This window comes from Panthera uncia (genome assembly GCF_023721935.1).
Source record: "Panthera uncia isolate 11264 chromosome A3 unlocalized genomic scaffold, Puncia_PCG_1.0 HiC_scaffold_12, whole genome shotgun sequence".
In the NCBI taxonomy this organism is placed as follows: Eukaryota; Metazoa; Chordata; class Mammalia; order Carnivora; family Felidae; genus Panthera; species Panthera uncia.
In genome coordinates, this window is record NW_026057579.1 from 16394189 (window position 1) to 16418481 (window position 24293).

The 24293-nt window shown below is 41.9% G+C and overlaps 1 protein-coding gene across 1 annotated transcript in view; it reads left to right on the forward strand.

The window, feature by feature from the left end:
• The first annotated feature begins 21635 nt into the window (after nt 1–21635).
• The window catches only part of ALK (ALK receptor tyrosine kinase), a 675158-nt gene continuing 672500 nt past the window's right edge, over nt 21636–24293 (forward strand). Inside the window, exon 1 of the mRNA XM_049651902.1 lies at nt 21636–22329. Within this exon, the coding sequence (XP_049507859.1) occupies nt 21636–22329 (694 nt within the window). The remainder of the gene's footprint in view (nt 22330–24293) is intronic.

Here is a 24293-nt window from a genome sequence, read left to right on the forward strand (position 1 = left end):
GTTTATACTTAAAAAAATCAAAAGTAGCAGCTCTTAAAAACCTCACCAACTCACAACAGTTGTGGTAATCTTGTTGCTAGTAAGAAATCATATGGAATATTATTCACCTTGTGAGTGCAAGTCACAATAGCAGTGAGGACCCAGTGATACAGAAAATCAACTTGCTCAAAATTGTTGGAGTACGGCTATCTCTAAGACATTGCATGAACAGGAAGTAAGAGTTGGGAAACGTGGCCAAGCTTTGTGAGGCATCCTCATGTTTTAGTGGATGCTGAATTAAACTCCTCTGCAAATGCTAACAGTGAGCTACTTTTAGTTTATGAATCCCAACATTTAATGACCTCGATAACTCAATTTAAGTTGTTACTAAGTAGCCCATGGTCCCATGTCCTGATGAAATTCTAGAGAACAGCTCATCATCCCCTGGAAGAAAGGGACACCTCTTGTATTCAGCAGGCTTTGAAAATTGCTGCTGTAAAGGAGGAGAGGGAGAATGGAAAAATGCTTTGCTTCCCTCAAAGGAGCTTCCCTCATTATGTCATGCTGCTGGAGATAGAAGCTAAACTCACCAGATGGGCTCTTTCGATGGACCAGGTGTGCATTCATGTCCCTGCAAACTTGCCTTGATGTGGTGTGACTTTCGGGGAAGTAACTGCTGGTGATGTTGGAGGTTCATTAGCAGAGTCCTCGAAGCCCCAGGAGGCATGTCAGGAGGACTGTTCTGAGTAAGGGTTCCTTAATGGGCTGAGCTGCTTCACTCTTTTGCTAAAAGACCAATTTACTTTTTTCACTTAAAGACCAATTTAAAAGCAGAAGTTCTGCCACTTCTAACCACAGGAGCTGCCTGTGGGTCTCCTTAGTGTTCTAAGGCTACTTTCCAAAGCAGCCCTGACTCCGTGCATGTGAGTGGTAGATACTTTGTAAATATGGCTGGCTATCTCCAGGAATTCTTGTACTTACCTGTGGCCATAAATCAGGTGGATTGGGCTAAGACCTGTATAGTATCAGCAGGCTGTGGGGAAAAGGAGGAGGCAGGAAGAGGGCAGAGATGTGTACAGGGCAATCAACCCTCTCCCACAAAATTAGAAGCCAGCGGATCAGCCATGTGGCAACCGGGGGGGCTGCACATACCGTCTTGGATCTTGCTAGCCTTAATATCTAAGGCAACTCAGGAGCAAACATGTGTTCTGAGACACTGAGAAAGTTAGACACAAGCTTGCTCCATGAATATGGGGTTACAGAGCCAGTTTAGGGCACATGCTCACTATGGCTGGAAAGATCTCCTTGTCATAGACTCTCATGGCCCATCCCAGTAAAGGCTGATTTTTCTAAAGAAAGTTTCAAGTTACCTCATCTGGTTCTGGTTTAACCAATATGCCTTACTTCCTTCTTTCAGAATGTCCATTAGAATCTACCCAGGGATGATTTGCATGGGTTTCCATCTTCCCATAAATTCATAGAACCTTTGGAAACTCTGGGTTGAGATAGTTCAGAAATAGCGTTTGTTTCCTCTAGAGTGGTTGGAACATACTTAGATAATTCTAGGGACAGCCTGATGATTTCATTTGGACCTGGAAGAGTTGAAGAAAAAGAGCTGGCCTTTTGGGCCATAGGAATTTCATCAGCTCTTGTAATAGCAATGGAACTGTAAGGCAGTGTTTCTTCTCAGATTTTGGTATACATAAATATTAGCAGGTCTTCAGTGGAACCCAGATTCTAAAGTTTTTTTTTTTTTTTTCTTTTATTTTGTATTTATTTCAAGAGGGAGATAGAGAGCAAGAGGGGGAGGGGCAGAGAGAGATGCAGACAGAAACCCAAGCAGGCTCCATGCTGTCAGCACAGAGCTTGTTGTGAGGCTCCAACTCAGGAACCGTGAGATCATGACCTTAGCTGAAATCGAGAGTTGGACACTTAACTGACTGAGCCACCTAGGCATTCCCCAGGATTCTAAAGTTTTAATCAAGCATCTTGGGCTATTCTCATGCTCATTGAGAAACACTGATGTGAAATTTGGGTTTGTAAACTTTACAACGGTGACATTAGCTGGCTTGGGTCAGGATACGGAGTGTTTCTGAAATGACTCTGAGGCCAGGGCTGGGGTGTGCTTTGTGAATCAGAAACAGGCAAGGATTAGGGCACCTGGGTGGGTTCAGTTGGTTAAGTGTCTGACTTCGGCTGAGGTCATGATCTCACTGTTCGTGAGTTCAAGCCCCACATCTGGTTCTGTGCTGACAGCTCAGAGCCTGGAACCATCTTTGGATTCTGTGTCTCTCTCTCTCTCTGCCCCTCCCCCACTTGCACTGTCTCTCAAAATAAATAAATAAATAAATAAATAAATAAATAAATAAAATGTTAGAAACAGGCAAGGACTTAGGTAACCCAGGGGGGAGGGTTCAGAAAGGTCAATAGTGTATGAATAGGTTTGGGTTTGAGGGTTTTGTAGCATAGTCTCCTTTCCTTAAATGTTCCTTGAAAACTAGTAAGGTCCTGATAGTAACTTCTCACTCAGCATCCTAAAATGAAACTTGTGTAGTGCCTCCTTTTTGTAATCCATTTTAGAAAAAAAATGTTTAAAATTTTCTAATCATGGTTCTCAAGGTAGAGATTACCACCTGATTCTAAACTACAAACTCATTCCTCCAGCTTGAGATGTACATGCGCATTGTCTGACAAGTGCAGGATGGGGACCACAAAGATTGTTTGGGGGGATCTGAAATTTTTATGGGACCATAGAGTTTGGAAATATAAGAATTACAATTCAATAAAAGGTGAATTTTTCAAGGCAAATCCCAGCATCAGGCTTAATGGTGAGATTAGAATCCTTTTTCATGCAGTGAGAACAATAGATACATAGCTCTACACCAACTTCATGATTTAATTTTGTTTTTTGAAGAGATTGACAATAAAATTTGATAAAGGAAGGAAAGATGGTCTCAAAATTGGAGAGAAAGAAGCAAAATTATTATTGTTTGCAGGTGATATAGTTGTATTCTTGGAAAATCGACAAAGATCAACTGAAAAACTGTTATAAGCAATAAGTGTATCTGCTAAGAAGGCTAGATACAAAATGAACATAGAAAAATCAATAGCATCCCAACATATGTCATAATAACTGGTTAGAAATTATATCTGAAAGAAAAAAAGTCCCCATTTGCAATAACAAAAGAAATGATAAGAATAAATATTACAAGGAATATGTAAGAACTGTGTGAAGACATTGTTAAATGTTATTAAGAACATGGAAAAAAAAAGAGCTCCTGTGTTATTGATAGAAAGACTCAACATTATATACTTGATCTTGGCCAAAAGGCCAAGAAGTGATCAAAAGGCTCAACATTATAAAGACACATGATCTCCCTATGTTAATCTGTAAATTTTAAGTGATCTCAATAAATAAAATAACAGGAATTTTAAAAACTAGTTGAGTCAGTTCTAAAATTCATACTGCAAAATAAAGGAGCAAGGATAGGTAAATTCTATAAAGAAAGAATAATTTCAAGAAGGATACAGCTGTCTACCTATTATACTTTAAGGGAGGGGTAGGCAAATGTATCCATGAACAGAATGGGGAATCAGAAAGAGACCCAAATTCAGGCAAAAAAATATTTTATAATAAAGTTGGCATTTCTTATCAGTGGAAGAAAATATTGTCCATGAAATAAATACATATTTTTAAAAATTTAAATCTAAGTTATTTAACATATAGTTTAATAATGATTTCAGGAATAGAATGTAGTGATTCATCACTTGCATATAATACCTAGTGCTCATCGTAACAAGTACCCTCCTTAATGCCCATCGCCCATTTAGCCCATCCCCCCATCCAATACTCTGCCAGCAATCCTCAGTTTGTTCTCAGTATTTAAGCATCTCTTATGGTTTGTCTTCTCTGTTCTTATCTTATTTTTGCTTCCCTTCACCTATGTTTATCTGTTTTGTTTCTTAAATTCCACATATGAGTGAAATCATATTTGTCTTTCTATGACTTATTTCGCTTAGCATAATACACTCTAGTTCCATCCACGTTGTTGCAAATGACAAGATTTCATTTTTTTGATCGCCAAGTAGTATTCCATTATATACATACATACATACACACACATACCACATCTTTGTTTATTCGTCAATGGACACTTGGGCTCTTTACATGCGTTGGCTATTGTCGATAGTGCTGCTATAAACATTGGGTTACATGTGCCCCTTTGAATCAGCACTCTTGTATCCTTTGGATAAATACCTAGTAGTACAATTGCTGGGTTGCAGGGTAGTTCTATTTTTAATTTTTTGAGGAACCTCCATACTGTTTTCCAGAGTGGCTGTACAGTTTGCATTCGCACCAGTGGTGCACAAGGGTTCCTCTTTCTCTGCATCCTTGTGAACATCTGTTGTTGTCTGAATTGTTAATTGTAGCCATTCTGACAGGTGTGAGGTGATATCTCATTGTGGTTTTTGTTTGTATTTCCCTGACAATGAGTGATGTTGAGCATCTTTTCATGTGTCTGTTAGCCATTTGGATGTCTTCTTTGGAAAAGTGTCTATTCATGTCTTTTGCCCATTTCTTCATGGGATTATTTGTTTTTTGGGTGTTGAGTTTGATAAGTTCTTTATAGATTTTGGATACTAATTCTTTATCTGATATGTCATTTGAAAATCTCTTCTATTCCATCGGTTGCCTTTTAGTTTTGCTGTTTCCTTCACTGCACAGAAGCTTTTTATCTTGATTAAATCCCAATAGTTGATTTTTGCTTTTGTTTTCCTTGCCTCCAGAGACATGTCAAGTAAGAAGTTGCTGTGGCCAAGGGCAAAGAGGTTGTTGCCTGTTTTCCCCTCTAGGATTTTGATGGCTTCCTGTCTTACATTTAGGTCTTTCACCCATTTTGAGTTTATTTTTGTGTATGGTGTAAGAAAGTGGTCCAGGTTCATTCTTTTGTATGTTGCTGTCCAGTTTTCCCAACACCATTTGCTGAAGAGACTGTCTTTATTCCACTGGATATTCTTTCCTGCTTTGTCAAAGATTAGTTGGCCATATGTTTATGGGTCCATTTCTGGGTTCTCTATTCTGTTCCATTGACCTGAGTGTCTGTTTTTGTGCCAGTACCATACTGTCTTCATGATTATAGCTTTGTAATACAGCTTGAAATTGTGATGTCTCTAGCTTTGGTTTTCTTTTTCAACATTACTTTGGCTATTTGGGGTCTTTTTAGGTTCCATACACATTTTAGAATAGTTTGTTTTACCACTGTGAAGAATGCTGGTGTTATTTTGATAGGGATTATATTGAATATGTAGTTTGCTATGGGTAATATCGACATTTTAACAATATTTGTTCTTCCAATCCATGAGCATGGAATATTTTTCTATTTCATTGTGTCTTCAATTTCTTTCATAGGCTTTCTACAATTTTCAATGTATAGAGTTTTCACCACTTTGGTTTGGTTTATTCTTAAGTATTTCATGGTTTTTGGTGCAATTATAAATGGGATTGATTCCTTGATTTCTCTTTCTGTTGCTTCACTATTAGTGTATGAAATGCAACTGATTTCCGTACATTGATTTTATATTCTGTGACTTTGCTGAATTCACATATCAGTTCTTGCTGTTTTTTTTAAGGTATGTGTTTTTTAAAAATTTTAAATGTTTATTTAATTTTGAGAGAGAGTGTGTGAGTGGGGCAAAGAGAGAGGGAGACACAGAATCCAAAGCAGGCTCCAGGCTCTGAGCTGTTAGCACAGAGCCCGATGCGGGCTTGAACTCATGAAATGTGAGATCATGACCTGAGCCAAAGGTGGATACTTAACCAACTGAGCCACCCAGGTGCCCCAGTTCTTGCTGTTTTCTGATGGAATCTTTTGGGTTTTCTACATAGAGCAACATGTTGTCTGCAAAGAGTGAAAGTTTGACTTCCTCCTTGCTGATTTGGATGCCTTTTATTTCTTTTTGTTGTCTGACTGCTGAAGCTAGGACTTCCAACATTATGATGAAAGCAGTGGTGAGAGTGGACATCCCCCTGGTGCTCCTGGCCCTAGGGGGAAAGCTCTCAGCTTTTCTCCATTGAGGACGATATTAGCTGTGGGTCCTTGGTATATGGCCTTTATGATCTTGAGGTATGTTCCTTCTGTTCCTACTTTATTGTTTCTTCTGTTCCTACCCATAGCGTATGGGTTCGAGCCCCACATCGGGCTCTGAGCTGATGTTGAGGAACCCTCTTGGGATTCCCTCTCTCCATCCCTCTCTCTGCCCCTCACTCACTCACTCACCCTCTCTCTCTCAAAATAAATAAACTTAAAAATTTTTTCTATCTTTTCCTGTTTCAGTTTTGGTAGTTTATGTTTCTAGGAATTTGTCCAGTACTTCCAGATTGCCCAATTTGTTGGCATATAATTGCTCATAATATTCTCTTATTGTTTGTAATTCTGTGGTGTTAGTTGTGATCTCTCCTCTTTCACTTGTGATTTTATTTATTTGGGTCCTTTTTCTTTTTGATCAATATTTCTAGGATTTATCAATTTTGTTCATTCTTTCAAGGAACCAGCTCCTGGTTACACTGATCTGTTCTACTGTTTTTTTGATTTCAATATCATTGATTTCTGCTCTAATCTTTATTATTTACCTTCTTCTGCTTTTTTGGGCCTTATTTGCTATTGTTTTCCAGCTCTTTTAGGTATAAGGGTAGGTTGTGTATTTGAGACCTTTTTTCCTTCTTTAGGAAGGCCAGGATTACTATATACTTCCTTTTTATGATTACCTTTGCTGCATTCCCAGAGGTTTTGTACTATTGTGATTTCAGTTTCATTGGCTTCCATGTACTTTTAATATTTTTCTTTACTTTCTTGGTTAACCCGTTCATTCTTTAGTAGTATGTTCTTTAATCTCCAAGTATTCATGGTCTTTGCAAATTTTGTCTTGTGGTTGATTTTGAGTTTCATAGCATTGTGGTCTGAAAATATGTGAGGTATGATCTCGATCTTTTTGTACTTGTTGACAGCTGATATACGTGATCTATTCTGGAGAATGTTCCATGTGCACTCAAGAAGAATGTATATTCTGTTGCTTTAGGATGAAATGTTCTGAATATATCTCTTAAGTCTATCTGGTCATTCAAAGTCATTGTTTCCTTGTTGATTTTCTGCTTACATAATCTGTCCTTTCCTGTAGTTAGGTGTTGATGTCCCCTACTGTTATGGTATTATTATCAATGAGTTTCTTTACATTTGTAATTAATTGATTCATATATTTGGGTGCTACTATATAGGGGGCATAAATATTTACAATTTGTTAGATCTTGGTGGATAGACCCCTTAATTATGATGTAATGCCCTTCTTCCTCTCTTATTACAGGCTTTATTTTAAAAATGAAGTTGTCTAATATAAGTATGGCTACTCCAGCTTTCTTATGACAACCATTAGCATGATAGATGGTTCTCCATCCCCTTACTTTCAATCTGCAGGTGTCTTTGGGTCTAAAAGGAGTGTCTTGTAGCAGCATATAGATGGGTCTTGTTTTCTTATCCATTCTGATACTTTGTGTCTTTTGATTGAAGCACTTAGTCCATTTACATTTAGAGTGGGTACTCAAAAATATGAATTTAGTGCCATTATGTTGCCTGTGGAGTTGGTGTTTCTGGTGATGCTCTCTGGTCCTTTTTAGTCTTTGTTTCTTTTTTGTTTTGTCTTTTCTCCACTCAAAGAGTCCCCCTTAAAATTTCTTGCATGGCTGGCTTAGTGGTCACAAACTCCTTTAGTTTTTGTTTGTCTGCAAAACTCTTTATCTCTCCTTTTATTTTGAATGACAGCCTTGCTGGATAAAGAATTCTTGACGTCATGTTTTCCCAGTTTAGCACATTGAATATATTCTGACACTCCTTTCTGTCCTGCCAAGTTTCTGTGGATAGGTCTGCTGTGAAATTTATCTGTCTTCCCTTATGGATTAAGGACTTTTTTTTCTCTTGCTGTTTTCATAATTCTTTCCCTGTCTGTGTATTTTGTGAGTTTGACTGTGATATGCCTTGTGATGGGCAGTTTTTGTTGAATCTAATGGAGTTCTCCATGCTTCTTGGATTTTGATGTCTGTGTCCTTCCCCAGTTTGGAAAGTTTTCTGTTATAATTTGCTTACAAACCTTCTGCCCCTTTTTCTCTCTCTTCATCTTCTGGAACTTCTATGATTCAGATGTTATTAATTTATTTATTTACTATTTTTTAAATGTTTATTCATTTTTTGAGAGGGAGAGCACAAGCAGGGGAGGGGCAGAGAGAGGGGGACTGAAGATCCAACGCAGGCTCTGGGCTGACAGGCTAATAGCAACGAGCCTGATGTGGGCTTGAACTTGTGAGATCCTGATCCAAGCTGAAGTCAGATGCTCAACCAACTGAGCCACTCAGGCACTTCTGGATGTTCTTCCTGGACCTGACTTCCTTCAGGTCACTGAATTCTCTAAGTTGTATATCGTGATCTTTTGCCTTTGTTTCCCTATTTATTTCTGCTTCATTATTCTCTATAATTTTATCTTCTATATAACTGATTCACTGCTCTGTTTAATCCATCCTTGCCATCGTGGCATCCATTGGAGATTGCATCTTGGTTATAGCATTTTAAATTTTGGCCTGACTACATTTTAATTCTTTTATCTCCACAGAAAGGGATTCTCTGGTGTGTTCTATGCTTTTTCAACTCTAGCTAGTATTCTTATTATCATGGTTCTAAATTCTAGTTCAGACATCTTACTTACATCTGTGTTGATTAAATCCCTGGCTGTCATTTCTTCCTATTCTTTCTTTTGGGGTGAATTCCCTTGTTTTGTCATTTTGGAGGAAGAAAAAATTAATAAAATAAAAAATTAAAAATAAAACAAAAAAATCAAATCAAATAAAAAAAGCTAGATCCTAGGTGTGTTTTGGTCTGCTTATTGAAAGAATCTTGATAGAATAGATAAAGAAGGGAAAGGAAAGAAAAAAAAGTTAAGAAAAAATTTTAAAATTAGAAAAATTATATAATAAAATAGAATAAAATAAAGAAAATGAAATAGAATAAAAATTTTTTAAAAATAAAAAATAAAGTAAAAAATAAAATAAAATTTTCTCTTTCTGTACCCAAGAAAGGGGGGGAAAAAGAAAGATAAAAAGAAAACAGTTTAAGCAAAAACAGAAGCAAATAAAACAAACAGATGAATGAACCATCAAACAGAATGAAGCCTGAATGAAGTTACATCCAGTTTCCCCTAGAACTGAAACTATGAAGCCTTCTATGGTCGATACACTAAGCAGGTGGAGTGACTTGTGCTGGTCTTCTGGGGGATGTGCTTGGAGGGCACAGTCAGATTGGGCTTGGTGTTGTCCACTAGGTAGTTCTGTTGTCCACTAAGTTGTGCTGCTTAGCTTACTGGGGTGGACCTGTGTGCATGGCCATGTTCGTGCTGAGAGGGGTTGAAATGGTTTCTCCCAGCTCCCTAAGTCTCTGGTGCAGGAACTTCTTGCTCTCACTGACCTGCCTTCAAGCACCCCCTATTTGTCTCAGGTCTCTGTGCACTACACCTCTCTACCCTGTCCATGTCCAAGCTGTCTGCCTGCCAGAAGGTACCTCCCTCCAGAGTTTTATCTCACATGGGGTTGTGTTACAAAATACTTCAGAGACCTAGGTGGCTAGGACCCACTCCTACTCTCTGGGGGATGGTCTCACTGAGTAATGGCCAGGTTCTGGCTTATCCCAGAAAACATTCATGTGGTCATGCAGTGGCAGAGGTTCAGAGATTATGGCAAATCACAACACATAGCACCAGGTTTCACTGTACTCTGGTATCTTTGTCCCAATACCAGCAAATGTGGCTGCTCTCTGCGGTCCACTGGAACCATTGCTTGTGGGAAAGCCATATGGCATCTATCAAATGCATTCTAAGCAGGGGAACTTCTTCTCCCTGTGCGACACACAGATCCCTCAGACCTTGCTGTCTGCTCCTGGGGATTCGTCCTACTTTCTCACCAGAGCACCAGCAGGCACTGAGCTCCGGAACTTTAGACTCTGCACTCCACTGTTTGTAGAATCCTTGTGGTACTGAAACCCTCTGCTTTCTCCCTGTCTGTGGTTTTGGGGAAAAAATTTCTTGTTCAGTCCCCTGTGAGTGTTTTCACTCTTTCTCTCTTTCTCTCCAGCTACTTTTGATGGGAGTGCTTTCTTGATTGATCCTGATGAGCTGCACTCTCCTTCCTTCTCTGTTTCTCTGTTCTCTTTCTGTGAAAATGGCTCCCTATGCTCCATGACTTTTTCTCCTCCACTTCACCTCTCTGCACCACATATCTGCCAAGTTTTGTGGCTCAAGTTATGCAGATAGTTGTGTTAATCCTCAGATCAATTTCCTACATGTGCAAAATGGTTTGGTTCTGATATAGCTGCATTTCAGGGATGAGACAAGCTCAGGGTCTCCATGCTGCTCCACCATCTTCTTCATGGAATAAATATTGAGCTAATTCAATGAGTCCCATGTAGGAAGAAAATTTAAAAAATAAAGTTGGACTTTAATTATTTACCAAAAAATCAAATAGTTTAAAAAGATAAAGCCATAAAAACTCATATAAAAATACTACGATAAAATATAGTATAAATTTTTAAAAACCGTGTGTGTGTGCCTCCTAGGTGTCTCAGTTGGTTAAGCGTTAGACACTTGATTTCAGCTCAGGTCATGTTCTCATGGTTGTGAGATCAAGCCCCATGTTGAGCTCTGTGCTGAGTGTGGAGCCCGCTTAAGATTCTCTCTTTCTCCCTCTGCCCCTTCCCCACTCATGCGCACTCACCCATGCATGCATGTGTGCTGTCTTTCTCTCTCTCAAAAAATAATAAATACATGTGTATGTTGGGTGAGGGGAGCTTATAACCCAGAAGGTATGAAAAAATATTACTAACTTGATAGTTACAAAATTTTTCATGGTAAAATAAAATAATCAGAGGGCCAAAAGACACAAATGTGATAATATCCTTAATATATAAAGACATCTCACTAATCAATAAGAAAGAACTAATAAATCAAAAGACAAATGGGAAAGCTGCATAAGCAGAGAGTTTCCAGAAAAGATGATACAGAAGACTTTTCAAAATAGGAAAATATACTTGATCTACTCAGAATGGGAGAAATAGAGTTTAAAAGTACAGTGGGATACTATATTTGTAATTATCTGATTTTAGTGATCAAAAGTTTGATAACACAATGTGATGGTGACACTGTGAGGAAACAATCACTCTCAACTATTTGAGATATAAAAATTGATATATTCTTTCTGGAAGGCAATTTGGCGGTACATATTTTAAATGTGCATACCCTCCGAGCCAGCAATTCCACCACTGTGGATTTACTATAGAGATATACTTGCATTTGTACAAAATGAGGGGCATACAGAGTTATTCTGTGCAATATTTATTGTTATATAATAGTAATCATGAAAGCAATGGCTTGGGGAAAAAAACACCAAATTCCATCAATAATAACTGGTTGAATACATATGGAACGACCATAAAATAGAATGAAATACAGTCATTTAAAAACACTAAGGCTGTTTTATAGGTGCTAAGATGAAATAATCTTGAAGATATATTGTCATATTTTTAGAAAAGCTACTATATATATTATATATTATATACATAATATATACATAAACAAATATCAAATATTTTGGTCCCCAGAGGCCTCTGTGCTCTTAAAAATTATCAGGTACCCTAATCAAGCATCCTCAGTTGTCATAGAAAATCTTAGAAAACCCAGGAATACACAAGCACACATTTCATTAGCTGTCAAAGTGATGATATAATCACATGTCATGCAGCCTCTGGAAAACTCCACTGTATACTTGTGAAAGAATAAAAGTGAGGTAGGTGAATAATACATTGGTATTATTATGAGAATAGTTTTGATCATAGGGGCTTCCTGGGAGGGTCTTGAGGACCCCTAGGGGTCCATGGATCACACTTTGAGAACCACTTATCTACACATATGTGATTGTATATATGTAGATGAATTCTACATGAATATCCAGAATGGGTAAAAAACTGTCTCCTCTGGAGAAAGGACACTGGGAAGACCAGGGAACCCTGGTGGGAAAAAGATGAACTTTCACTGTATAACTTTTTGTCACTTTTAAATTCTATGCATGTGTTAATGGTTACTTTTTTTTTACAAAGAAATTTAGAGGATATAAAGAAATGAATTGATATGCAAACAGATTTATGAGCTATAGAATTAATCGGAGACATGGGCTGAGATGGATATATATAAATATTTGTCACAGTATTATTTATAACAGTAGAGACTTGGAAAAACCCCACAAGTTCAAAGATAGAGATTGGTTAAACAAATTATGGTACATCTACACATTGTAATTCTATGCAGTCATTAAAAATCATAAATCCCTAGAATGTTCGGTGATATGGTAAAATGCTTACAATATAATGTTAAATTAAAAAAAGTAGTGCAGGATGTAACTTTGCTTGAGCCAAATTGTTGTAATTTAAAACAATACTGGGAGGAAATACACCCAAATTTTGAGTCATTATTTTTGAGTGGTGAGACTATGGGTTATTTAAACTTCTGAATTTCCCACATTTCCTATAATTAATGTGTATCACTTTTATAAACAGAAAGAAAATGCTATAAAAGAAAGAAATGGAAAGGATTCATTCCCAGGACTGTGGAGGGATGCGTAGCTTCTCTTGTAGTGCTGATAGGACGGTGAAGTATTTCTGAGGGGTACCTTGCCTGTGGCTGCTAGATGAACTGTGCCTTAGTGGATGTATTCCATCTTGGTGGATGTTTGGGCACATGCAGCACCAACTCTGAAGGGTTGGCCTGCAAGGGCATGGCTTAGCTGGGGAAGCAGGTAAAAGGGGAGACAGAGGAACCAAATGAATTAGAAGGGGTGGTATAATTGTAACTTGCACAACAAATTAATCCAAAACTTAGCAACCTAAAATAACAATAAATATTATCATCTCACAGGTTCATGTGAGTCAAGGTTTGACTTAGCTAAGTGGTTCTGGCTCTGAGTCTCTTATGAGGTTACAGGCAAGATAGCAGCTGAGGCCACAGGCATCTGAAGGCTTGACTAAGGCTGCAGGATCCACTTCTTCACATGCCTGGAATGTGAGGGCTGGCTGTTGGCAGGAATCTTTTGTCCCTTGCCACATGGACCTCTCCATATGGCTCTTGAATATCTGTACAACATGGAATCTGGCTTCTTCCAGAGCAAGTCCTCCAAGAAAGCCACAATGTCTCTTATGACCGAACTTAGAAGTCCTACAGTATCATTTTTGCATATCCCATTGGTGACACTGGTCAGCCCTATTTAGTGTGGGAGGGCAATGCACAAGGGTGCAAATATAAGGAGATGGGACAGCCTTTGAGGCTGGTTACCACTGGTGGACACTTGCTGTTCAAAGTAATGAGCAAGCCCCTCAGTCTTGGCTAACTTCCCATGGCCAAGTATCCTGGATAGGTGGGAGGTTTGAGGGTCTCTTTTGCAGAATAGGAACTGATTAGCTGGGCCATCCTGAGGCTGCCAAGTCACCAGGAGCCTTTAGGCAGGGTTTGGAAGAACTTGGAAAGGGAAAGGAGGTACAAACAAGCAATTATGCATGTAATTAGATAGCTCTCCCTGTTTACAGGACTGCTTTCAAGTTATGGGGGCCTAGGTATTGGTTACTGGTGCCTAGGTATTGGTTATTGGTGTTATAAACTTGCATCCTGGGTGCTTTGGATCAGCATGATGTAACTTTATTTTCTATAGAGTCTAGATATATCTGCAGAATATGAACATTGCAATATCCAAATTGCCTGCTGTATGTGGAAACCTGCTGTAGATAGAGGTCATATCAGATCACATGTTTACATTTGTGGCTTTGAAAATATTATCTTAGGTTGTTCCAGTGCTGGTGAAATCCACCTGGATACTCAGTTCACAGTCAGCACAGAAGTGAAAACAGAGGACTCTGCGGCTTAGTGTTAATGGGATATACCAGGCCAGTCCTGGATAGTAGGGTGAGCAGTGCTGGGGGTCAGTGCTCCCGGGAGGCTTAGAGAACAGTATCTACATAGAACCTGGGCAGGGAGTCAGTGCCAGGAAGGACTAGCGAGAGGGGAAGGGCAAGCATCCCACCTTGTTTTAGTTGGGTTTGCCAGGAGCAAAGCCCATTCCAAATTTGCTCAAAAAGTAAGGTGTTTACTGTAAGGCCACAGATCTGATGGAAACCATCAGTCCTGAAGAAAGAGGGCATTCTGGTGCCCCACTAATAACATGACTCAAATGTCAGTTTCACACAGGCTTTGCTTCCTAGTTCAGATTTTGGAGAGGGAAGCTGATTGGCTTAATCTAACCTGGGGATTGACCTCTCTAGAGTCAGATGGTTTGCAAACCATGATAGTCAATGATGCTCCATCTGGGCTGTGGGCTCAATCAGAAAAAGGTGGAAAAGTGGGGAAAGGTGGGAATCCCTACTTCATATCCCTGGGAGAGAGGACTGGGGCATAGCTTGGTCACCGCAGGACTGGCAATGGGGAAGCCAAACAGAAAGCAGACTTCAGAGAAAGGGTATTGCCTAGAAGGAAGGTCCTGCAAGAACAGGGCTAAGTACAGCCCTTTAAGAAATTAGAGGTAAGGTGGGGCTTGGTCACAGGAAGAAGGGGGAAAAAAGCATTTATTTGAAATAGGATTCAAAGTGAGAGGGGGATTATCATGAATGTCAATTGATGCTGAGCCTTCTGATCTTAATTCTTCCTAGGTAGAACCATGATCACTGAACTGGGTAGAGCTTAGTCTAAGGGATTCAGTCAGCCCTGGATCTGGATAAGAAAGGAAGGCAGGGATACAGGCCCAGGCAGGACAATGTAGATGTGAAATGATGGATCAGATCATCCAGTGGGAATTGTTATTGTGATCATTCAGTTAGATGTAACTCATTGCTCAGAGATTGACTTGCCTACGGTCCATTTGATCTATCACATAGATGTGACTAAGCTCTAAGATACCAAGGTCTTCTTGATGCCACTAAAAGTCACAGGCCAGAGCACTAACCTGTGTTGGCTAAAAATCAGAAAGAACTGACTGCATTGGTTTGGAGCTCTTTAAAAGGCTTTTCAAGAAGACCATATTGATAAACCAAGTTACCCTTCAAATTTTATTTTCAACTTCCTTGGCCAAAAAGGATGCTTAAAGATGAGAAAATATTAGGATAGCAGCAGGTGATCAGACCAACACATGTTAGTTACAGTAATATCTCACACCCTTTCTCCCTAATGTGCCGTGCTTCAGCAACCACGGGGATTGAAGTACATAGTAGTGAACTGTTTGCTTTCATCTCTCTTGTTCTCACTCCTCTCTTCAGTAAATGTGAGATTGTTTATTGTTTCCAGGAGAGAGCTGTTACTCTCGGGTGGTTGAGAGGGGCGTTTTCTGTGGCCTTGCATATCATGCCTTGGGATGGAGAATACCAGGCTGAGCTCTTTCATTGTTTCTGCAATGACATATGTACAGACTGAGAGACTGTGCTCTCTGAATGGCAGCGGGGCTACCCAGTTGGCTGTGGATCCCCAGGGAATTAAGTGATCTTTTCCCCGCCTTCTGCATAACTCCAGTCCTCTAGACCCATCCTGGTTTAAATCAAATAATGCAGCACCTGCAGGTTTTTTCCTTCTTCCAATAAGGCTTCCTTCTTTTCCTTTTTCCAATAAGGCTGTTTTCTAGATATTTCTGACTTTCTATCTTATGGAGTCTCTCATGATAGGGTAGAACCATATGGATATTTCCAGCCACAGGTGTGAGTTCCATTTCCACGTTGGAGTATTTTAGTTGTTGGTGAAGGACCCTACAAGCTCACAATAGTGATGGCTCCATCAGCCTGGATCCCTAAATGATTATGATGATCAGAGCCCTCTGCTTACCTGAAACGGACATAAATGAGAGGGATAGATTTCATTATTTTTAAGTTACTGAGAGTCTTGATTGTTGTTATAACATAACCTGGACACCCTGACTGATATACCTTATTCATGAAAGCCAATGTTATTATTATTTGTCGTACAAAACTATTAAAAGTCATCTGTAAAGAGAAACAAAACGACTCCCAATTCTTCCACCCCATACGTCTATTTTTCAATGTTTTCCTTCAGTTTTTTTTGTATTTGTGATTTTTGCTTATATGTAGCATAGGCATAAATTCAATTTTGTATTTTGGGTTTTTTAAATTTAATCTTATCATGGCTTCATGATGGTAGGAGCCCTGACTGTTTTATTTACCACAATCTCTCTCCTTAGCACCTCATGTAAAACCAAGCACACAGTAGGTACTTAATAAATGATAGTTAAATTAATAACTTTACTTTCCTCTTAGCATGAAGATCATTAGAAAATACCTTATGACACTGCTGATTCATATTCCATATGTTTATTTAAATATATGCATATCCATGAGAATAGTGTTGTTTTACAATTACATAAATGGTGTTATGCTGTAAAAAAAAAAAAAAAAAAAAAAAAGAAAATACCTTATGTATGACTGGTCAGCAATCGCAGGCTATAGATTCAAAGCTCAGGTTTGTCTAGTGGCAGAGACATTTTTTAAAAGAAGTTTTGGTTTTATTTTCACTTTTCTCTGGCTAGCATTCGGTCCAAGCTCTTTCCCTGGTTCCCCTGAAAGTTCATAGCCTCCTTCTAGTACTTGTCAACTCTGGTTCCCAGTCTTGGGTGAGACCTTTTGGCCACTTGGAGAATCTCACACAGAATTTCAGAACAGATGTGTGTCTTAAAGATGATACTTGGTCCTTCTTCTAATTTGATACTTGAGCCCAGAGAAAGCAAGGGTTTTCCTAAGGTCATAGAGCCTCTCAAGCAAGGCTTTAATCGAAAGCCAGTTTCCTGAACACAAATCCAGAGTTCCTTTGAATGTTTCTTCTGGGTCCCAATTCCTGTTCTTGGGCCAGGGTAAGCTCTTCCAATTGTGGGTTCCCAAATATCTTAGCCCAGAGTATCTAGTAAGGCCTAGTTTCAGCTTGACTTCCTGATTTTGCTTTTGCCTTTTTTCTCCTTCTCCTTCTTATTTCTCCTGCTCCTCTTCCTGTTTTCCTCCTTTTGCTCCCTCCTATTCCTCCTCCGCCGCCGCCGCCTCCTCCTCCTCCTCCTCCTCCTCCTCCTCGACCAACTAGATGCCTGACTTAGTTAACCCTGTAGGTCTCAGTCAGGTTTTGCAATTGTGAGATGTGTTTTGCCTTAAGTCACACTGCTTGGATTTGAGATACGTTTTTATCACTGCTTCTCTTATAGAGAATTCAAACCCCTCCCTGAGGTGTTTACTTCTCTGTTTTCAGAAATTGGGAGTTTACTGAAGAGGGTCTCAGTGCTCTCACTGTGCAACTTGGGCCTTTCCTCTCTTGCTACATGGACTACTCACTTTTCTCTCTCTCCACCTTATATACTCAAGTCAATGGCAAGGTGACTCACAACAGCTCACCTCATTAACTGTCTTCAGAGCTTCCAGTATCCCCTATCTACCCCCCTCCTCACTAACCCCACTCCCTGCTTCTCTCTTTTTCAGTTGGGCTTTTAGTTTCTTTCTCCGTTCACCTCTGCCCACCTCAATCTATTCTATCCCACTCCATTTTCCCTCTTGTAAGATTGCCCAGGATTTCAAGCCATGGACTTCTTTGTCTGATACCAAAGTTCAACTCCTTTAACAAATCTTGTTCCCTGTGTAGTCTTCTTGGGAAGTCACTCTCTCTGAGCTTCCATTTGTGATCTGTAGAAAAGAGATACTATTACTTCCCCTCATAGTTTACTGTGAATCTTAAATGAGATAAAGCATGGGAATTATTTTGAAATATGCTGGCCGAAAATAAGTGTGTGAGACATGTTAGCTATCACTCTTGCTCATGCTTTTTATCCCTGTCTGTATTTCCCCTACTTGCTCTTAACTGCACTTTCTCATCTCCCTTCCTTTAGGTGGCAGTGATATAGGGTGGAGGTGTCAACATTATAGCTGTAGGCATGAGGAAAAGGCCTAATTTGTTCCAGAGGGATGTGTAAATTTTGGAGAAAAAGAATCATTGGTTGGAATTCCATTGCTGTTATTTACTTGCTATCTGACCTTGGGCAAGTTATTTTGCCTCTCTGATCCTTAACTGTTTTGTCTCTGTAATGGAAATAATAATATGTATCTTTCTCCAAAAGCCCACTGTATGATGTGACAGACACATGCGTGCATGCACACACACGCACTCACATTCCTACAGGTGCATGCATATAGTGACTAATGAACTATCAATATTCACTCCTGCCTCCTTTTTAAAATTAACAAAAAGTGGGGGGTGGCACCTGGGTGGCTCAGTCAGTTAAGCATCCGACTTCAGCTCAGGTCATGATCTCACAGTTTGTGGGTTCTAGCCCTGCGTCGGGCTCTGTGCTGACAGTTCAGAGCCTGGAACCTGCTTCGTATTCTGTGTCTCCCTCCGTCTCTGTCCCTGCCCTGCTCACACTCTGTCTCTCAAAAATAAATAAACATTAAAAATTTTTATTAAAAAAATTAAGGGAATAACAGTTTTGAGATTTGGTGTGATTTAATGTACAGGGAGAAGCACTTTTTCTTCTTCAGGGGAAATTTGATAGAATTTATAAAAATATGAGAATTAATTGAGCCCTGCATCCATTGGGTGCAAAGGCAGTGGTCCCAGACTGACAACTGATGTTATCTGGGAGGTTAAACCCTGGCGCTCTACTGAAGTTTCAAGTCTCTGCAGCCCCCTAGTGGCCACTGATTGTAGCAGAAGATTCATAGTTCTCTACAAATTACTCCAGTCAATTTGACTTTGGACAAGAATTATGTAGAGAATAAGGAATGGAGTGGGGGAGTGAAAGGACCTACATTTGAGTCTTTTAAACATTTCAAATAGAAAATTATTCTTCTATCAGTGTGCACACCAGTGAAAGCTGATGAAAATGAAAACATATATGGTCACATACTAGGAAAGTATCAACCAACATATCCTTTCCAAATATTAGCTTCCATGCCCTTTCCTTCCTCTTCTCTTTCTCTTTCTCCCTCCCTCCCTCCCTCCCTCCCTCCCTCCCACCAAGGTACAAGCATCCATTCTAGTCCTTGGGCCAAATCATTCTTTGCCCTTAAACTTTTAAAGTCAGTGTACCCAGTTTGAGTTCCAGGGAGAAGCCAGTTACCTTGTTAAATTAAGTGAGTTACCACACATGGAGCAGGAAGCAAATTATTCCAAGGATCAATTTTCTTTTGTCATTAGGTCTTTCAGTTGCCAAAGGCAATGCCACAGGCTCTAAGGAACCCAGCCTGTGAGAGCAGAGGCCCTGTTTGGCTACCACCTCCTGTGAGTTAGTGGACACATTACTGCAGCACTCTGCAGCTCAGCGAGGGAGATTCAACTCCACTCTATGCTCTGATTCTATGAGGAAGCTTCTCTGCTGTCAGGCTATGAGCTCCTCAAGAGAGGATCTTGCCTTATGTTTTGCTCTGACAGCACAAGGCATGACAATCAACCTTTGAGAAGAAGGAATGGAGGGATTTGTGTGAACTGAAGACTATAGTTCTGTCTCTGGTTCTAGTGAACCACTTGTTATAAATACAGCTATTCTCTGAGTTCTGTATTGGAAACTCTGGAGAGATAAAGGGAAAAAGATACTAGAGGTACAGTCCTTCACAGATGAATAAAAAATGTTCTTTGGTTCTGAACTCTTGCTCCCAAGGCTATGAGCAAGTATTCAGTCATTATTCCTTCCAGCTAAGTCACCCTTCAGATCTTCTTGGCCTGTTATTCATGGAGAGATAGGTAAAGCCGCATGAATAAGAGTACAAGAGTGAGGGCCTGGGACGCACGTATGACTATGTGACCAAAGGAAAATCAATTACCATCTCTTCGACTCCGTTTTCTGATCTCTAAAGCTGAAATTTAAAATATTTACCATGCAGAGACGAAAGGAGGTGACACATGTTCAAGCACCGTTTTGAGAAAACACAGGGTAACTGACAAGTCTGAAATGTATTTGCTGTAGCTGAAGAACTCTTAAGCGATCACCGTTACTCTCTACCTCCACGCTGCTAACTTTTCTCATATCGATGGCAGAACTGTCAGGTTCCCAGGAATGCGTTTAAATAATGGAAGGGTCACAGAAGATTCTGTCTCGGGGCCTATTACAAGCTGCTCTCCGTTTTGGCAATGTCGTGCTGCCCCTCCTCCCACTCCTTTACCCCTCGCCTCCAGTTTTATTCCGGAACCAGCTTTTCTGAAGTCGGACCCGTTTTAATCTTTTAAATGCATAATTAGGGAGAGTGCTTGATTGCAAAGGCCTCTTTCAGACCTCCCATTTATCCAAAACGCTCTCCTGTTCACATAACAGAGAAATAGGGCAGGGAATCTGGAGGAAGGGGAGGAAGGAGGGGAGAGTGATGGAGGGAGGGCGAGGCGGGCCCTGCGCTTTTCTCAATGAATGCCGAGGCCTCTGCAGATTTGCATAGAGGCCTGTCTCGCCACGCCATTGGTTGGCGGGTGCGAGCGGGGCGGGGCAGGCCTGCGTGAGCCTGGCAGCAGCGCGGAGTTGGCCGTTCAAGCTCCGCCCCCGCCCCGGTCCCGCCCCCTCCCGGCGCGAGCTTGCGCCTCAGCCAGCTGCAAGTGGCGGGCGCCCAGGCAGATGCGATCCAGCGACTCCGGGGGCGGCAGCGGAGGTAGCAGCTGGCACATCCTGTCGCCGCTGTCCGGAGGGTCGCGCAGCACTGAAGCTCCTTCCGGCCGCCCTCTGCCCAGCCAACTGAAGCCAAGGGGGCTGCCGATGGGTGAGGAGGGGGCAGCAAGATTTCGGGCTCTTTTGCACAGAATGCTTTCACTCGGCTGCTGCCGCCGGGGCCGCTTCGGTGCCTGAGAACTCTGAGCAGACGAAACGCGGGAGGAGAGCAAGGACGCTGCAAACTTGCGCCGCGGCGCCCTGAGCCTCCGCTTCACATCGCGGGGGCTTGATTCAAGCCCAGAAGTTCAGCGGGCAGTGCAATCTGCAGACTTTCCGCTGCGGAGGGTTGCAGGAGGGTGCCCGACAAAGCAACCCCTGCCCCCGGTTTTTCCCTACAGTGAGGAAGAGGAGCTCAGAAGCTCAAAGAAGCGCTGGGGAAGGGGCTAGAACAGCAGAACGCTCCGAACCATCGTTCCCAGCTGGAAAGTTGCGGAGTATTGGAGGCTGCTGGAGAGCGCGGACAGACCACAGCTCAAGCCTCGGAGGGCAGGAGAGGACTCCATCGCCACCTCCCTTCAACCATAGTAGTTTCTCTTGTTCCGGAGCGCAGTAAGCTACAGACGGGGGCGCGGCACGAGTCGTGGCGCGCCAGAGGCACAGGGTCCCAGCTGCTGAGCCCGAGGTGCTCAGGGTCTCTTGACACACCCCTGAGCCTCCAGCCCCATTTTATTGAGACTCCCGCTTGCCTCCTTGCAGTTGGAGGGAAGCTAGAGAATCAAGTGGACGCCTAATCCCCCAGATATCAGGTGGAAGGAACTGTTCAGGACCAAGGACTATTCGGAGCCCCTTTTCATTTGAGGGGAAGTGAAGGGCGAGGCTGGATCCCAGAGAGTCGGGAGACTAGTATAAACAACTCTTCTCTGGCGGGATGGGAGCCTTAGGGCTCCTAGGGCTGCTGCTACTGCTGCTTTCAGCGGCAGCCTTGGGCTCCGGAACCGGAACCGGGACCGGGACTGGCACCGGCCATCTCGTCGGCTCACCCGCCGTGGGGCCAGCTCTGCAGCCTCGGGAGCCGCTCAGCTACTCACGTCTGCAGAGGAAGAGCCTGGCGGTGGACTTTGTGGTGCCTTCGCTCTTCCGTGTCTATGCTCGGGACCTGCTGCTGCCGCCTTCGTCCTTCTTGGAGCCGAGGGCCAGACGGCCTGAGGCACGCGGCTCCTTGGCTCTCGACTGCGCCCCACTACTTAGGCTGGTAGGGCAACCGCCCGGGGTCTCCTGGACGGAAGGCTCCAGCTCGCCAGCCCCTGCCCAGGCACGGACGCTGACCAGGGTGCTGAAGGGCGGCTCGGTTCGCAAGCTCCGGCGCGCCAAGCAGCTGGTACTGGAGCTGGGAGAGGAGGCGATCCTTGAGGGCTGTGTCGGACCCCCAGAGGAGGTGATTGCAGGACTGCTCCAGTTCAACCTCAGCGAGCTGTTCAGCTGGTGGATTCACCACGGCGAAGGGCGGTTGAGGATCCGCCTGATGCCAGAGAAGAAGGCTTCGGAAGTGGGCAGAGAGGGAAGGCTGTCCGCGGCGATCCGTGCCTCCCAGCCCCGTCTTCTCTTCCAGATCTTGGGGATCGGTGAGCAGCTCCCGCCTGAAAGTGTCGGGATTTGTATTTTTAGGCACATCAATTTGCAACCACTGTCAACTAATCCCTATTTTCAAAACCCCAGCCTCTGGTTCTTAGGTCTTTCCTCCTTTTGTAAACCTCCTCCCACAGTTAGACCATAAAGTACGGTTTTATGTTCTTGCTGAAAAGAGTCACTTCCCAGGGTTTTCCTTCCTCTCCAGTAACCAAGTTGGAAGAAAAGTTTTCTCTCTTGGCAGAATGCTTCTTCTTTCTACCGACTTACACCAGGTCCCAGCCAAAATTGGGTGCACTTTGAACAGGGGACCCCTGGGACAGTTGAAATGTCCTTATTACTTCTACGTTCCAAGCTTAGTTCTAGATGTCATGACTGTTGCCATCTTCCCTTTCCCTTGTTCCTCTTCCTGGCCACCGTAGATGTGGGTAGTGTGGTGCACTTGCTTGGAGAATGTAGAACTCTTCTTTATATGGTTGAATCTCCCCTAGCTGTTCTCATCAAATGTTGACTTATGTATGGATTGCCTCTTCTTCATTAATTTAGTCTGCTCCCTCTCTCCAACCCCAGTCTGCTATCCACTCTCAGACTCTTTTTTTCCCCCCTCTCAGATGTTGTTGGAAGAGCCCCAGAGGAACTAAGAAATACGGGACAGGAGGGAGGTGTGAAGAGAGGGAGCAGAGTTGTTAGGATTCTCTCCCATTGGGAGAGTCACTGTGAAGCCAGAAGAGACAATAGTTCTTCTCTTGCCCCCCCCCCCCCCAACCTTCCCTCTAATTCTTAGCTTGAATGTCTGTAGCAGCAACTCTGGATGACAGTCTCTGGCAAGCCTGTTTCACTGCAGATCTCTCTGCTAGAGATTCCTGAAATAAGGTTTCTGTTTCATTTACTCTCATTTTCTTCTCATATTCACTGAGTTAGGGGTGTGTGTGCAGGCACTTACTTCTAACTCTTCCCATAGTATTCTTTGACTGGAAAACCAGGTGGTTTTGAATGGATGTTTCTCTCGTAATACCACTGGGAAAAGGCTCAGTGAATAAAATATACAATGTAAATGAATGAGAAGACACAGAAAAGAAATCATGCCTTTTTAAAAGCCTACACTAATTCCATTGAGCAAACCCAGCATCTTTTCTATCATTCTCATCATCAGAAATAAATGAAATTTTTATGCTCCACTGGTTACTAATGACTAGTATTAATTGGATGGAAAGCACTGAAAAGAGCCCACTGTAGAGCTCCAAGTACCTACCATGCTTGTCCCAGCACACACATATCCTCCCACACATGCCCAGTACTGTCACATAGCAGGGATATCTAGAAGCTGAGGTTCTTCCCTCCTTGCACAAAAAACATACTTGTATGTGGTTCCCAAGGAAAACAGAATCTGGATGCATATTTCAGCATTAGCATTGGTATCCTTGGCACCTAAAATGACCCCTTTGTGTTCAATGTCAGAATTCATATTAACAGGCAGAATTTGTAGTAAGAAGCAGGGTTTGATGAGTTTGATAGAGCCTCCTGTGAACTGAGATAGGAGACCAATACTGTTGTCTCTCCACAGATACTTTTGTGGAGAACAGCTGTGCTTTAATGTCATCATGGCTTCTGTGGTTTATACATGCAACATTCTCTTTTAGCGCCTGATGTATTTGTAATGGATATAAGAATGACTTCTCTGGGAATGTGGATTGTCTTCTACTTTCATGTCTGTGAACATCTCTGGAGCTTTCCTATCACCTCTTGTTAAATGACCATAGGCCCAACAGTCTAGATCAGCTATTGTGAGATGTTGATGACAGACAAAAGGGGTCCTTTCTGCAGCCCTGAACTTGCCTACTATAAACAGGCAGGTAGCATGAACTTATCAGTGGGTGTTTCTGAAGAGTCACAGGCTTAATGCATGTGGAGCATATATTCCAGTCAAGCCTCTGGTAAGGAGTTGAAGCCACTGTGTAGG